Below are 18,199 nucleotides of genomic sequence, written 5' to 3'. Positions count from 1 at the left end.
CTGTTATTTGTATTTTTAAATCAGTCACGACTGAAAAATATGACTGTTTCTGACCTTTAAGTTTCAAACTACGTTAATGTTAAAAATTATGAAGTGTTCTTGATTTCTGTTAAAAATGTGACCACATCTACAACACCAATGGCGTAAGAAGATCACATGTGATTCCTAAACTATGTGCTAACTCTGGTACACAGGTGACACAATTAAAACTTACTCTGACAGGCATTTGGTTTATTCTGTTGTGCAGGTTTCCATGGAAGGTCACTGTAAAAATCAAGACAGCGTTCACAATTGTCTCCTTGGGTATTATGTGTACACACACATTTACCATGCACCTGAAAGAATCAATTATAATATTCTTGTTTTGTGTCTGATGAAACTAATTGTATGTGCATTGCATCACAATTACTGAATTTTTTTTAATCCACTGGAGGTTCTAAGCATAGTGTATGACCCATCTTGCCATACTTACCAATAATGTAAGGTTATGTTCACCAGAGGTAGGCTGCAAAGTTTGATATGATACTCTACCAGCCACACTTGTTATGATTCAAGTTTAGCTTTATAGAAGGGAGAGCAGCTATTTTTTGTAGCAGTTTGGATCGTTGCTTACTAACTTGACTGTTTTAAAATGTATCTTCTTTTTAAAAATGATGGTTATCAAGTTTGATGGTATTTGGGGTCTTAAGCCTTAATTCTTAAAGGGAATATAGAACAGCTGTATCATTCACTTGAAATTTGATAACTTTTGGCCATTTACAGGACTGAATGGCTTACTGTTAAAAGGCTTGTATAGTCCGCGGTTTTATTCTCCAAAATAGAACCTGCCAGAAGGGGTGCGGACTATAGAGTACAATAAGCAAGAAATAAGAGAAAAAAATCGTAAGGTGGTTTGTTTACGATCCGCCATGTTTGTTATTGATATTGTAGAGGGCGCTCTTATCATTTTTCAAACTAATAATTTTACCTAATCCATATTAATAAGTTATTTTTATTCAATATCAAATTAAAACTGATAAATTTAAAAGTTAAACACTTCATTACACATTTCTTGTTTCTTTTCAATGCATTGATTAAAATAAACTGGTATCTGCTTGAATGAAACGATACAAAAAAAGTAAAAAAGACAACCGTAAACCAGCTTACGATGTGTAAATTACAAAACATTATCTGTTATTATTCGTTCCGTTTCCGTCTTTCATACTGACAAATATGTTTTATATTAGCTTAAAACCCTTCAAACATTAATGTAATAGATATATTAAACACTGTTTTACATAAAGATGGAACTGTTTTACTTTCAAAGTCGTATCATAGTGATATCTATGATGTACAGATTTCGACTCTCACCGTTTTTCTTCTTCTTTTACACATGCTATTCAAACTTCCGGTTTAAACATGCACAAGTTTCTAAATTGTTTTTTGTGTGGTTTAGACTTATTTTAACAATGGTGAAGTGTTCTTGAATCATTTACAAGCAGTTTCAGCTTCTGTTTGATGGTGGAAAACAGGTTTTTTCAAGAAAATACCTCAAACGACCATGCACGATTTGAAATTACAGGAGTTTCATTAGACCTTTTCTAACAGTTACAAAAAGTTTTTTTAACTGAAATTTCATGAGAAGGGGTGCGGACTATGTACCAGTGCGAACTATACAAGCCCGATTACGGTAACTGAATTTTTTGTTAATTTAACCTTGGAGTTCTATTTTAAGTGATAGCAATCATATCTCCATGAGCAGAGATTCAGAGACAATCAAGCTACATATATATGTACAGAGCATTATTTATCCGATTAAAATCCAAAATAATTTACTTATATGTGTGGATCATTTAAATTTTAGGCAACTTGCACTTTTAATAGGACTATGGATGCCATTGGGAAACAAAAGTCCATTTGGCACTAGTTAGGTGGGCTAAAAAGTATTGAATGAAGAAACAAATTCATGAAATTATAACAAGAGTTATGGGGCAGGAAAGCTAGCTAGACCAAAAACCCTATAAAAGACCAAAATATACACCTTGCAACCAATACACCTTTTTGACCAATTGTGTACATTTAATGAGGAACAGATTACACTCTGAAAATTAAACCTGACCCCTGATTATTTATATCATTGACCTTAATGGTGTACATGTAACGAGGAACAGATTACATCCTGGAAACTTAACATGACCCCTGGAGTGTGAAAATAAGATAAAGGCTAAACATGCTAAATGACATACAAATGTATATTAGAAATACATATACAAATACTTCTTCAATGGTTTATGATATTCATTGTTTCTCATTAAAATATGTATAAATTTAATAAATTCATCCAACTTTCGACATGTAACCAAATGAATTTCTTTACTTATAATTGACAAATTGTCATTTGTAAATTTGGTAAAATGCAAAAGTACCGATGACCAAGGGATTGTTGTGAACACCTAAGTGACTAGATATTGCATTTGGCAGTCAGGAAAATGACACCTGTGCCCTAGTCGCACAGTAGGGCGAGCCCTGCAGAGATACAAATAAGTGGTGCTTCAGGTACTGTTATATCCGACAACAGAAAACTAATACAATTAAATGTCATATATACTCGATAAATACCATATTGCCTTGATTTTCTTTCCCCTTGTACTTATCAACAGGTATACATTGTGATGCATGACCATAACAGCTACAACTTCCTCTGACAATCATTTCATACATTGCATAGTAATACTTTTCTTTTATTTCTCGTCTATTGTCAACCAAAGTGTCACCTACAATGAAACAACCACCTTAAGCTTCTAGTATAGCTGCCAATATAACTGTATTGCTTGTCTGATACATGAAACTAAGTCTTAATTTGTATAGATTATATGGTTTTCTGCACATTGGGATCGCAAATTATCAGATGCGAGCTGTTCTTAATGAATGAGCTCAACAAACGAGCAAAAAAGCTTCACATTGTGTTGAGCAGCTTATATTTTACTATATCAATACACAGAAGACCAGATGATTTGTTTATTGTTCTTAATTCTGGTCTATACCCCCTCCATTAAACAGATTTATGCTTTAAGAAAGTAAGCTTGATGACTTCTCCACACACAATATGACATTGCTGATAACTTCTCCTCAGACATTGTGACATTGTGGATAAGTTCTACTCATGTTTAAACGTTTACGAATAAACTAGAAAAGATGTACAGGCTGAAATGTCTCACCTGCTTTACTGATCATGAACAAAATTGAATTTTAGTTGAAATTCTTTAAGATAAAGATTTTACTACATGTATCACATCACATAAGCTCAACATTATCAAGGATCCATGTAATTGAGGTCAAGGTCAGATGTACACCTTACTATCATTCCATACATCAAATATAGTTGATTTATTGCATATAGTATCTGAGAAACAGATCTAACAAAGGCACTTAACTTTGACCAATGATTATGAATTAAGAAAATGAGGTCAAAATCAGACTTTTTTTGCTTTTATAAGCAAACCCAATATTTCATACTTTTATTTGGCCACTATAACATGAATATATGACTGTATAAAACAATTACCTAAAGTGTGCAAATCTGTAAAATTAACTCTCAAATTGGTTAGTTTAAGTAAGTCTTGAACTTTTGGGTTGTATGGATCTTCTATTGGAATGAATGGTGGGAGTACCCTGAATATTACCTGAAAAAACATTTAAAAAACAAATTAATATATATATATATATATATATATGCAACACAAAATAAAAATAAACAAAAAAAACAACAAACAATCTATTTGTCCAATTAGATAGAGGCATTCATTAAAAGTCAAGCAATAAAGATAAATTCAACAATCAAAATAACAAAACATATATGAACAGTTAAATTGTACATGAAAATGATTTGTTATAATTACAGGTTATTTATATAACCAGAAGCTCCTTCAAGCATGAATTCTCAAAGGTTCTTGTGCCTAACCTTAAATAATGAGGAATAATGCTTAAGAAGATAATCATAACATTGGTGAACCATAATACATGATAATAGTTTATCTAAGTATTCTCCCCTGGCTGTTTAAGCATATCTCGGCCCTGATACTATCAGTTTTTCGCAGAGATGCTCTTAAAATCACTGCTATGCATTTCGCCAGAATGCAATCAAGTTCCAATTTTCAAACTTTCAAATCTTTAAAAAAGCACAAATGGTTAAGCTTGGTCAATTACGAAAAATTGAATGATGTCCAATATCATTGTATACAGGTTTATTTATTTCTATTTATAGTTGTGTTCCTCAATTTCAGGTGCATAAGGGTTTGCTCTGGAGGTGATAATTGTTCCTGTCTGAAGACCCCAAGTTACCTATTATGAAATGTGTAATAAAATATAGTCATAGCAATTATTGGCCAGTAAAACTTAATTTAGACCATAAAATGCAGGGCTTCATATGACAGTTGTCAAACACAATATTAATTATCTTCTGCTGATTTGGTCTTAAGGTACCAGTTACATGTGTTTGCTTATTTGGCCAGCTTTAAAAATATGCCGGAACCTGACTCATGTCTGGTGAATATGGATAGGTAGGTAGGTAGATAGATTATTTTTTTGGAAAATAGCTATAGAGGTATGAGAAACTATACGTGTCAAATGGGGCTGTCTTTCTAATGAATCTGAAAAGTGTATTTAAATAAGCATATTGAATGAATTGATAAACAAACCAAATTTTTTTATTGACTGGAAAGAAAAAAGAGTTAAACAAGCATTCTGTCAGTATTGCCTGGCAATATAATAGTCCCCTACCAGTTAAAAATTCATTGTACTGGAACAAAATGCTAACTTGATCTATAACTTGTCATGGTGTAAACTACATGTATATAACAAATATCAAGTCAATATCTTAAAGCATGACGAAAAATAATGTGGAAAATTTATTATTTGAGTGAATTTTCTAGGTCCAAGGACCATAACTCTGCACAAAATCATCAGACCAGAACAAAATTCAAAGTTGATCTGTAAATTGTCATGATAAAATTAAACTATATACCAATTATCAAATCAATATCTTCAAGCATGATGAATAAAGTGAGGAAAACTGATTATTTGAGTGATTTTTTTAAGTCCAAGGACCATAACTCTGCACAAAATCATTAGACCAGAACAAAATTTGAACATGGTCTGTAACATGTCATGATTAAACAATACACCAAATATCACATCAATATCTTCAAGCACAAAGAAAAAAAGTGTGGAAAACTGATTTGCCGGACTGACGGATGGACAGACAGACAAACAGACGAAGTGCAAACCTAAGTCCCCTTCGACTTCGTCGGTAGTGGACTAATTATGAGTATTTCTACAGAAAGAAATCCATATGGCACCCTCACGGAATAAACTGTAAGGTATTGTATTGTGTTTATTTCACAGAGTGAGGTACCATATGGAACTGTTATGGATTAAAATTTCCTAATTTAGAAATACAATATGCATAAAATGTAATATAAAAGGATCAAGTGTTTCGAAATGAAAATAGTTAGATATTACTTGTTTCACAAACCAACAGAAAATTTTCAGGATCTTCATTACCTCAAATTTAAGTAGAGGCTCTAGGAAGCCTAAATAGCTCACCAGTCAAAATACAATGTATAATCTTTTAATCTTTTTACTTTTTTAAAACAATTTGTTAATAAAACAAGTGAAACTGTGTGCTTCTGCTCTGATGATACCCCTGTCCAAATATTTCGGTAAACAGGAAGTTGTTGAGTGATGAATCTTAAAATGCATTAATGGGACGGATGGACTGACGGATGGATGGACGGGCGGACGGACAGACAGAGGTAAACAGTATACCCACACTTTTTTAAAGCGGGGGTATAAAAAAAGAGCAATGAAACTCATAAATTGTGAAGATTGAGATAAAAATTAATAATATACATGGTTGGCAAAGTATTACTCGAGCAGGGCAATACTCATAAAACCCGGGTTTTTGCCAACCCTGATCATATAGGATTTACACATAAACAGGGGTCTTGTTCATTACTAATTAGTCCGCTAGAACCAAATGGTATTTTTATTCTGTTGTAAAATTTCTCTTTTGAATTGTTTGAATCATTTAAAATTTACTCTCATAAAGAAAAGAAGTCAAGTGAGCAATGCAGGATACTTGGGAGTCTCTTATTACAGACATTATTGCTAATTCTAAGAATGAAATGAATCTCAAAACGCTTAATCATCTAGATTAATTAATTGATTGCACTTTTCTATATGTCCCAGTGGCAAATATCTCACACATATTGATCATGATGTCAAAATCATTGAAAGGAAATAAAATAATTGTAAAAACAAAATTGAACTGATAATGCACAATAGTTCTTGCTATCATAGCAGTTAAGATGGTCAACACCTGTAAGATAACAGTAATACATGGTTAGGAAAGAAAACCGTGCTGTTTGAATGACGTAACAATAATGATGACCATGTATACAAACAATAATTCCCTGGCACTTCCCCAAAACAACAGAAATTATTGCACAGATGAAAATAATTTGCAACCGCCCATGCATTGTTTGTATAGTATATATATATATCACTTTGCAAAAAAGAAAATACTATATAGAATTCAATATACATACATGAGACAGCAAGGAAATCATTGCGTTTGCTATTAGTCAAAACTAAGCGATTTTTTTAAGAAAACAAAATATTACAGAAATGTACTTGAGGCTACAAAGAGGCATATCTACCGAACAGCATCTAATTAGCATTCTCTATATGCATATTATCTTTTGTGAAAAATAACTAAAGGCTTCTGAGAGGCTGAATTGCTCAGGAACTTACCTGGTATTTTGTTACATTTGGACAGAAAGACCCCTTCATAGGGTTATGCCCATTGTAATAAAATGCTTCACTGGGCGCAGCTTGATACGACCGCAGAGGTCAAACCCTGAACAGTTGGGGCAAGTATGGACACAACATTCAAGCTTGATACAGCTCTGAATTTGGATTGTGATTAAATATTTGACACAGCATAGGTTTCTGACACAGAAAGAATGTGGTCTAAGAACTTGAATTTTTTTAATTTACCTATTATGGTCCAATGTCCAAAATCAAAATACATGGTTAGATTCAGCATATCAAAGAACCCCATATATTCAATTTTTGTTGAAATCAAACAAAGTTTAATTTTGGACCCCAATTTGGACCAACTTGAAAACTGGGCCAAAAATCTAAAATCTAGATACATGTTTAGATTCAGCATATCAAAGAACCCCAAGAATTCAATTTTTGTTAAAATCAAACTAAGTTTAATTTTGGACCCTTTGGACCTTAATGTAGACCAATTTAAAAAACAGGACCCAAAATTAAAAATCTAAATACACGGTTAGATTTGGCATATCAAAGAACCCCAATAATTCAATTTTTGATGAAATCAAACGAAGTTTAATTTTGGACCCTTTTGACCTCAATATGAACAAATTTGATAGCGGGGTCCACAAATAAAAAATCTAAATACATGGTTAGATTTAGCATATCAAAGAACCCCATATATTCAACTTTTGTTGAAATCAAACAAAGTTTAATTTTGGACCCCAATTTGGACCAACTTGAAAACTGGGCCAAAAATCAAAAATCTAAATACATGTTCAGATTCAGCATATATCAAAGAACCCCATATATTCAATTTTTGTTGAAATCAAAAAAAGTTTAATTTTGGACCCCAACTTGGACCAACTTGAAAACTGGGCCCATAATCAAAAAACTAAACACATGTTTAGATTCAGCATATCAAATAACCCCAAGAATTCAATTTTTGTTAAAATCAAACTAAGTTTAATTTTGGACCCTTTGGACCTTAATGTAGACCAATTTAAAAAACAGGACCCAAAATTGAAAATCTAAATACACGGTTAGATTTGGCATATCAAAGAACCCCAAGAATCCAATTTTTGTTAAAATCAAACTAAGTTTAATTTTGGACCCTTTGGACCTTAATGTAGACCAATTTAAAAAACAGGACCCAAAATTAAAAATCTAAATACACGGTTAGATTTGGCATATCAAAGAACCCCAATAATTCAATTTTTGATGAAATCAAACGAAGTTTAATTTTGGACCCTTTTGACCTCAATATGAACCAATTTGATAGCGGGGCCCACCAATAAAAAATCTAAATACATGGTTAGATTCAGCATATCAAAGAACCCCATATATTCAATTTTTGTTGAAATCAAACAAAGTTTGAATTTGGACCCCAATTAGGACTAACTTGAAAACTGGGCCAAAAATTAAAAAATCTAAATACATGTTTAGATTCAGCATATCAAAGAACCCATTATATTCAATTTTTGTTAAAATCAAACAAAATTTAATTTTGGACCCTTCGGACCTTAATGTAGACCAATTTGAAAACTGGACCCAAAATTAAAAATCTAAATACACAGTAAGATTCAGCATAACAAATAAATAAATGTGGTCAAAGATTTTACAAATCTAATGCGCCATACTGTGCAATTAAAGATTACTTCTTGAAATTTTTCAATATTTGAAATTTGAAAAAAAAATAATATTTGAAGAATAATTCTTTTTAATTTCTGAAATCTGAAATGAGAAAAAATTGACCCCCCACAATTTCTTTTTACCCCCCCCCCCCCCCCCTTTTTTCCCCAAAAAAATTCTTTCCCTCAAGATATGGTCATAATCTCAATTCAAATTTCCAATGGAGTTTGCAACCATAATTACCCATTTAAATTTACCATAGTGCTAACTTAATCTATTTTATAATAGAATTTAAAATATAGTGTCAAATCTTTCATATGGATTTTTTGGTAAAAAAAAAAGATGCAACATTTGCAGATATTTTTACTGGTCTTCCTTTATAAATATGCATTTCTTTAAACATAATTTAAAAGCAGTGTAAGGGAAGTAAGCAAAACGTTGTATTTGGATTACATCCCTTACACTGTTTTAAATTATCTTAATTGTTCATTAATCATTACTTTATACATAATTAAAAAGCAGTGTAAGGGAGATAATTTCAATGATTATTTGATTTATCTCCCTTACACTGCTTTAAATTATGTTTTGTACTAAAGTATTTGTCCATTAACCAGGACAACCTTGTTTTTCCCCCTTTTTTGCCCCTAATTCCTAAACGGTTTGAGCCATAACCACCCAAAGCAAATCCTAACCATCCCTTTGTGGTATGGAAACTTGTAGTATAATTTCAGAGAGATCCATACACCGTTCCACAGTTATTGTCTGGAAACTAGAAAATGCTTATTTTTCCCCCCTTTTTGGCCCCTAATTCCTTAACTGTTGATACCATAACCCCCAAAATCAATCCCCACCTTCCTTTTGTGGCATTGAACCTTATGGTAAAATTTCAAAGAGATCCATTCACTTAAACTAAAGTTAGAGTGCAAAAACCAATGTGTCTTCGGACGACGGTGACGACGACGATGCCAACGTCATACCAATATACGACCGCAAAAATTTTTTGCGGTCGTATAAAAATTAAATGATGTTTGTCAGCCAATAAAACTCAGAAACCTTAAGTTGTAGACATCTGTGATCTCTAACAATGATTATCAATTCAAGAGGTCAAATTTTCAGGTCAACCATGACCTTTGACCTTAAACTTGTTAGGGAGTATCAATATTCTCTGAAACTTTGAAGTCTTGGAATAGTGGAAAATGTTTGGGTTGTTAAGGAGCAACTTTTAACATAACCTTTCCATAAGCAATGACCTTAAACTTGTTAGGGAGTATCAATATTCTCTGAAACTTTGAAGTCTTGGAATAGTGGAAAATGTTTGGGTTGTTAAGGAGCAACTTTTAACCAAGAAGATTTAACCTTTCCATAAGCAATAAAGGGCATATATATAACCCCTATTGATGGTTTGTTTAAAGACATCATTAGCTACAGCCCTTAAAACAAGGTCCCAGGACTTTCACCAGTGAACTTCAAATTATATGACCTTGAATTTGAATTTAAACCTTGTCAGTGCAAGTATAATAGATAAAGAAAAAGTCAAATATTGAAAAATGTTAAGGACCATAAGACTTGACAATTTTTGTACCATTTCATTATAGGACATACCTCCATGTTTCCTTTTTTCAACCTTTCAGTTTATCTAGATGAGTGTTATCAGAAAATGAAAAACTTTGAAGGTTGATTGATGAAATTAAGGGATCAACTATACATTGCCAGTGTTCTCCCCATAAATTTTGGATAGCATCACATTTGGCGTAAAAAAATAAACTGTATTTTTTATCAATGTCATTTGACGCTTCGCGGCGATGCTCTATTTCCTTTATGTTATATATGTTTATATTGTTCAATTCATAACTGAGAATACAATTAAACTTTAACTATGATAACAGTTGTTTCAGTTTTTGTCTTCTATATTCATTTATAGTTACAGAATTATTTTTTTCCTCTTGGGCCGAATAAAAATATATGTGTGGTTCCAGTTACCCTACCTACTCAACTAAATGAATGAATGAATGAATGAATGGTTTATTATAGTACAACCTGTATTATATATACAATACTAAATATCTAGAAAAAAAGAACTGGTTTTTATATAAAAAGGGAAGAGAAAGTATCATATAGCAATAAAATTTCAATTAAAAAACTTTTTTCTTTATCATGTCTATGAAATTCATTGTTTCATTGAACTCAATGAATTAGTCCCAGTTGTTTCTTTATATTTTAAAATGATATGTATTTTTAACAAAGTTAAGCTACTTTAGTCAGTATATTGAAACAATGTATTTTCAAAAAGAATACATTTAGCAAAGATATCTTATAAATAGTCTGTTAATGTGTGTGGAATGCGTAGTTTTCTCTTTTGTGATAATTTTTTTCTGTCTACTGTGCCACTTGTGCATCTGTAGTTATTATCGTAAAAATGCGGAATTTAGTCATATCTGGTCAGGTTCCGATCCGTAGTTTACACAAATATTTCAATGGCGGCGGAAGAAAAATTTACGAAAATAAACAATGTTTGACAAGAGATTTGGAATGAATATAACGCTTTTAATGCATTAAATGGATGAAACATTAACATAAGCCAATTTATGATCTCTTTCTAAAGAAGTATCAAACTTATTTAACTCAAAATTAAAATGTTTAATATATGCTCTTGATTAACTGGTAGTACCGGAAATGAAAGAAAGTAATTTTTCAAAAGTTGAAAAATATACGACCTAACCTCTTTTCTAAAGAGAGAAATCGTTTGTATCTTTGAATTTGGATTATGCAAACGTAGATTTCTAATTGTTTTTGATTTTCTGATTACATTTTCCCCATGTCGAAAGTTGCGATTGGACCACGTGGTATTAGTCATGTCACAATAGTCAGCTTGGGGTATTCGTATCCATTCAGTTATCACCCAAAGGGCAATTAACACCTCTTTAATCACTCTAAATTGCCTCTATTGTCCGACTTGAAGGGATTACAATTAAAGGTGATATAATTTTTATGATCACAAGCGGTAATTAGATGAAAGTTCAAAATTTAGGACATGGTTTTGCGATATAGAGACAAGAAAAATAGCATCCTAAAAATAATTATAGCGTCGCGGAAATTATTATAGCATTACGGGGAAAAAATATAGCGTCTCGGTGCCGCGACGCTAAAACGGCCTGGGGAGAACACTGATTGCTATACCTTACCGTAATCTAAAGCCATCCCATTTAATCATAATGTCACCTACATTTTGTAGCATTTCAGGAAATCTTAGTCAACCTACACCTAAGGGTTAACTAACAAAAAATAAAAGAATTTATGCAGAATTTTTGGTTTGAAATTTGAGATAAAAATCATTGCAAGTAGCACTTCGAAGTCTGAAAATATTCTAATAGTTATGATATGTGATATTCATTTTTCATTACATTTTACTTTTAAATATACAGATCTATGAATAAGAAAGTATGGAAGAAGCTGTACCTCTCCTTCTGTAGATGGGGCTACATCTGAATAGGAATCATCACAAATCACATCTTCCAGTGTTTTTGGGGGCCATCTTTTTATTCCTGGAAATGATGCCACACAGTCTTCAGCAAAATACCTATAGACTCTCCAAGTGTTTCCTCTATCATATGATCTTTCTATTAACATTGCTTTTGGTCTAAATGTTTTAAATGTCATGATCAAATGGGTAAAATGAAACTCTGCTTCTAAATCAAGCTGTATAGAAACTTGTTGCTTTCCAGCTTCTGCTTGCCACCAACGAGTATACCGATTTCCATAAGACCATACAATGTTTGTAATATTGTGACTCTCTCTTTCATATCTAGAATCACACACAAAACACTTAGCATCTTCTTCTAAATGACTAACTATGCAATAACGTTCTGGACTGTTTAATCCACATGTTGATGTGGAAGATAGAGAGTCCTCACGACCTATTAACAAATCTCCAGTTGCAGGATAACAACTGCCTTGTTCACATCGAGGTTGACGTATACTCTGCAAAACATTACCTGAAAGAAGACAAAGTATCAAAGTGTATAACGAGTCATACATGTACAAAGAAAAATTGTAGTCATCAACCAATCTGGAGACAGATTAAAAACAGTTTTTGAAACTTGTTCCTGAATCCCATATTTGACTGCTATATATAATAAAATGCTTCGCTGGGCGCAGCTTGATACGACCGCAGAGGTCGAACCCTGAACAGTTGGGGCAAGTATGGACACAAAATTCAAGCTTGATACAGCTCTGAATTTGGATTGTGATTAAATATTTGACACAGCATAGGTTTCTGACACGGAAAGAATGTGGTCTAAGAACTTCAATTTTTTTAATTTACCTATTATGGTCCAATGTCCAAAATCAAAATACATGGTTAGATTCAGCATATCAAAGAACCCCATATATTCAATTTTTGTTGAAATCAAACAAAGTTTAATTTTGGACCCCAACTTGGACAAACTTGAAAACTGGTCCCATAATCAAAAATCTAAACACATGTTTAGATTCAGCATATCAAAGTACCCGAAGAATTCAATTTTTGTTAAAATCAAACTAAGTTTAATTTTGGACCCTTTGGACCTTAATGTAGACAAATTTAAAAAACGGGACCCTAAATTAAAAATCTAAAAACACAGTTAGATTTGGCATATCAAAGAACCCCAATAATTCAATTTTTGATGAAATCAAACAAAGTTTAATTTTGGACCCTTTGGACCTCAATATGAACCAATTTGATAGCGGGCCCACAAATAAAAAATCTAAATACATGGTAAGATTCAGCATATTAAAGAACCCCATATATTCAATTTTTGTTGAAATCAAACAAAGTTTAATTTTGGACCCCAATTTGGACCATCTTGAAAACTGGGCCAAAAATCTAAAATCTAAATACATGTTTAGATTCAGCATATCAAAGAACCCCATATATTCAATTTTTGTTGAAATCAAACAAAGTTTAATTTTGGACCCCAACTTGGACCAACTTGAAAACTGGTCCCATAATCAAAAATCTAAACACATGTTTAGATTCAGCATATCAAAGAACCCCAAAAATTCAATTTTTGCTAAAATCAAACTAAGTTTAATTTTGGACCCTTTGGACCTTAATGTAGACCAATTTAAAAAACAGGACCCAAAATTAAAAATCTAAATACACGGTTAGATTTTGCATATCAAAGAACCCCAATAATTCAATTTTTGATGAAATCAAACAAAGTTTAATTTTGGACCCTTTTGACCTCAATATGAACCAATTTGATAGCGGGCCCACAAATAAAAAATCTAAATACATGGTAAGATTCAGCATATCAAAGAACCCCATATATTCAATTTTTGTTGAAATCAAACAAAGTTTAATTTTGGACCCCAATTTGGACCAACTTGAAAACTGGGCCAAAAATCTAAAATCTAAATACATGTTTAGATTCAGCATATCAAAGAACCCCATATATTCAATTTTTGTTGAAATCAAACAAAGTTTAATTTTGGACCCCAACTTGGACCAACTTGAAAACTGGGCCCATAATCAAAAATCTAAACACATGTTTAGATTCAGCATATCAAAGAACCCTAAGAATTCAATTTTTGTTAAAATCAAACTAAGTTTAATTTTGGACCCTTTGGACCTTAATGTAGACAAATTTAAAAAACGGGACCCAAAATTAAAAATCTAAATACACAGTTAGATTCGGCATATCAAAGAACCCCAATAATTCAATTTTTGATGAAATCAAACAAAGTTTAATTTTGGACCCTTTGGACCTCAATGTGGACCAATTTAAAAACGGGGCCCAAAATCCAAAAACTTAATACACGGTTAGATTCAGCATATTAAAGAACCCCAAGAATTCAAGAATAAAACCCCATTGAAATTGATCAAGAAATAAGCAATTTATACAAAGTATCTTCTTTTGCACAATACTGTGCAATTGAATATTTCTTGCTATTGCGCAATACTGTACAATTGACAATTTCTTGCTATTGCGCAATATTGTGCTATTGGATATTTCTTGCTATTGCGCAATACTGTTAAATTGAAGATTTCTTGCTATTGCGCAATACTGTGCAATTGAAGATTTCTTGCTATTGTGCAATACTGTGCAATTGAAAATTTCTTGCTATTGCACAATACTTATTATATAATAATTTACACATCCTGTTTGGTGTGTATCTCCTACCATATCATTATTATTTGCTTTTAAATATAAATCAGAAATAACCAACTTAAAATGGAAAATTTTAAAAGAAAAAAAAAGGAAAAAAAGAAAAAAAAGGAAAAAAAAAAAATCCCCCCCCCCCCCAAATTTTTTGAACCCCCTTATGATTCATCACCCCCAAACTCAATCCCAGCCTTCCCTTTGTGGTATGGTACCTTGCAGTACAATTTCAGAGAGATCCATACACTTGAACACAAGTTATTGTCTGGAAACTAGAAAAATGCTTATTTTTGGCCCCTTTTTGGCCCCCAATTCCTAAACGTTTCGGGCAATTACCCCCAAACTCAATTCCAGCTTTCCCTTTGTGATATGGAACCTTGTAGTACAATTTCAGAAATATCCAAACACTTACACACAAGTTATTGTCATGAAACTAGAAAAATGCTTGTTTTTTGCCCCTTTTTTGGCCCCTAATTCCTAAAATTTTGAGGCAATTACCCCCAAAATCAATTACAGCCTTCCCTTTGTGATATGGAACCTTGTGGTACAATGTCAGAGAGATCCATACACTTACACACAAGTTATTGTCTGAAAGTTACAAAAATGCTTATTTTTGGCCCCTTTTTGGCCCCTAATTCCTTAACTGTTGGTACCATAACCCCCAAAATCAATCCCAACCTTCCTTTTGTGGTATTGAACCTTATGGTGAAATTTCATGGAGATCCATTCACTTAAACTAAAGTTAGAGTGCGAAAACCAATGTGTCTTCGGACGACGCCGGACGACGACGACGACGACGACGACGACGACGTCGACGACGACGACGACGCCAACGTCATACCAAAATACGACCAAAAAATTTTTAATTTTTGCGGTCGTATAAAAACTGTTAAAACTAACCAATTTTACTATTCTGGACATGCAAATGCATGTAAAACTTCATTTCCCACTCCTTCTCTTTACTTATTATGCAATATATAAGTTTGTTGATCAAGGCATTTAATCACACGGACACCCATATGTTAGAATAGCACTGTTACATGCATTTATCATATACTTATAGAAAATAACGGTATAATTGTACCCCATGATAAAACTAATTTGTACATATGTTTATTCGTTAAATTTGAAGAATTGTCTTAGCCGTGTGATATGACTTTTGTTATCAACTGCTTCCCATGGCATCTCGACGTCATTCGGCATATTCCGGAAAATACAACTCAATGGCATGTGTTTAGTGAAAAAAAAACTAAGTTGGATAAAAAACATAAAAAAAATATTAGGAATCAGGAAAATAAATTATTAAAAAACGCAAAAAAAATAATACAATAAATGCATTTTTGAAAGTTCTTGAAAATAGTCCTTGCCTGTGTGTCCTGTTGGTTCTCGGTCTGATATCATGACCTAGGGCTGATAAGGGGTCTGATATGAAAAATGACATGTTATAATCTATATTTATTATATACTTAGTAGTAAATACAGATAAATTGTATGTGTAATACAATCATTGGCAAGCGTGCTGTATCAGCCACCCGTGATGATATCGGTATCAGCACGGTTACAAAGGCTTTATCACACCTTTAATCTATATGACGTCACGTCATCAATTGCAGTCACTGTTGCAAAGGCTTTATCAAACCCCTAATCTGTATGACGTCATGTCAAACCTCTATTCTGTATGACGTCATTTCAACCCCCCTTATCTGTATGACGTCATGTCACATTAAACACATCTATGTGAGGTATATGTATATAATAAAGTGTATATGATATAGCTTTTTCAATATCACACACCGTATCAACCCTCAACCAATATAATCCCTCGAGCAGAGCTCTTGGGATTATATTGCTGTCTCGGGTTGATACGGGTGTGATATTGAAAAAGCCATATGATATTCTCTATGTATTGGTCAGACCCCTTTTTGGCCCCAAAATATAGTGTTTTTACCAATTTGTTAAAATGTTAACTTTTAGCTATTTATTGGAAAGAAGAATACTTCTGTTCCATAAATATGGGTTGTTTTTGACAATACAATGCACATGCATCAGGTAATAGCATCATAAATTCATGCAATATTACTGAAATCTTCACAATTTTAGCATTTGTGCTAATTTTAAGACGGTTTTTGTCCAAAATGGAAGTGGCCGTATTTGTGTTCAGTCTTAATATTTGAATATATATTTTGTATTTGATGATAATCCATAACATATATAAAGGTTGAGACTGAACACGAATGCGGCCACTTACATTTTAGACAAAAACCATTTGAAAAGTGACGTTTTATGGCATATTTGATAGATTTTTCATAATTAAGCTTGAATTTGAGCATCTTTAGTGACCAAATCAGTCCAAATCTTTTACATAAACTAATTGAATCGACTGAAGTTGACACTTAAGTGTTAAAAAATGTCAAAAATCTTTCATTAGATGTACTTCGAATAATAGGCCAAAACTAGCCTTTACCGGACCTTCTCCTTTGATGAAAAGTTGTACCTATCAGTATATCATAAAGTATGATTTCTTTATGTTACATCTAATGCTGTACCTAATATATGTACTAAACTTAAACGGTAGGGAATAATAAATATAAGCAGAAGCATACAAGAAAAAACGTAAATTCCATTACAACAAATATTTTTGACCTATAATGTTCAGGGTATATATATATATGTATACAGGTACATAGTTACTACATACTGCATTGCTAAATTGTCTCCCCATCAATTTGATTTGTTTTGAAGATAACAATAGGGTTATTTATCTTGTGAAGTGAACATGACAATTTTAATATCTGTAACTGAAAGTTATATCATTTTTTTCTCTGAGTATTAAACTTGACAAGTAAGGTTTCATGCAATCACAAATGTGTCCTTAAAAGTATACATTTTGTATTATTAATGATATTAGATTTGTTACCATTTATATCAAAATTGTGGTAAAAATCTAGCGAAACCAAAAGATAATTTGTTAATCAAAGTGACCAAAGTTACTGGTGGAAATATTGTAGCTGTGGAACTGTAGCTCTTAGGTCCTTAAGATATTTTAGATAATTTGCGGACCATAGAGCTACTGATATTCCTATTTTAATACGATTGGAATTGCGACCAAGGTTCAGGTCGTACTTATTTTTAAAAAAATTATTGTTTATCCCCTGTGCACAGCTTGTCAATTTATATAGTTCGTTTCTTTAGATATTTTTATATAGTATGACGTACCTATTTAATATGTTTGAATATTCATTTCCTACTGAATGTAATTAAGAGCAAAATCCTTATTTTTTTGTCATTGGTTAGACCATGGTCAGAGCTAACTAATTATGCAATAATGGTAATGAGCAATGACCTAGACCTTCTTGAAACACATGTTTACAAATATGAAAACTTATAACTTTAATTTCACTTCAGTATTGACTATTCAAATTGAATCCATTCATTTGCCCAATACACTTATTCCGAAGATTTCTAATAATCAATTAGAATTATTAAACATTTCAAAAAATTGTATTCAAATCGGTCAGAATTTCTATTTAAGGTAGCACTGCAGTCAGAATTTCTGACTCCAACCAACAGTCTTTAAACATTAATTTCTCCAAAACTATTCAATGGAT

The 18,199-nt window shown here is 32.3% G+C and overlaps 1 protein-coding gene across 1 annotated transcript in view; it reads right to left on the bottom strand.

The window, feature by feature from the left end:
* LOC127701576 (laminin subunit beta-1-like) overlaps window positions 1-18,199 on the bottom strand; it is a 119,284-nt gene that overhangs the window by 70,197 nt on the left and 30,888 nt on the right. Inside the window, exons 3-6 of the mRNA XM_052205543.1 lie at window positions 11,908-12,443; window positions 3,545-3,662; window positions 2,599-2,753; window positions 215-335 (exon numbers count right to left, since the gene is read on the bottom strand). Coding sequence (XP_052061503.1) covers window positions 215-335; window positions 2,599-2,753; window positions 3,545-3,662; window positions 11,908-12,443 — 930 coding nt within the window. The remainder of the gene's footprint in view (window positions 1-214; window positions 336-2,598; window positions 2,754-3,544; window positions 3,663-11,907; window positions 12,444-18,199) is intronic.

Source organism: Mytilus californianus, unplaced genomic scaffold (assembly GCF_021869535.1).
Source record: "Mytilus californianus isolate M0D057914Y unplaced genomic scaffold, xbMytCali1.0.p SCAF_1, whole genome shotgun sequence".
Lineage (NCBI taxonomy): Eukaryota > Metazoa > Mollusca > Bivalvia > Mytilida > Mytilidae > Mytilus > Mytilus californianus.
Note: the sequence above shows the minus strand (reverse complement) of the source record. Positions and strands in the feature narration are given on the sequence as shown.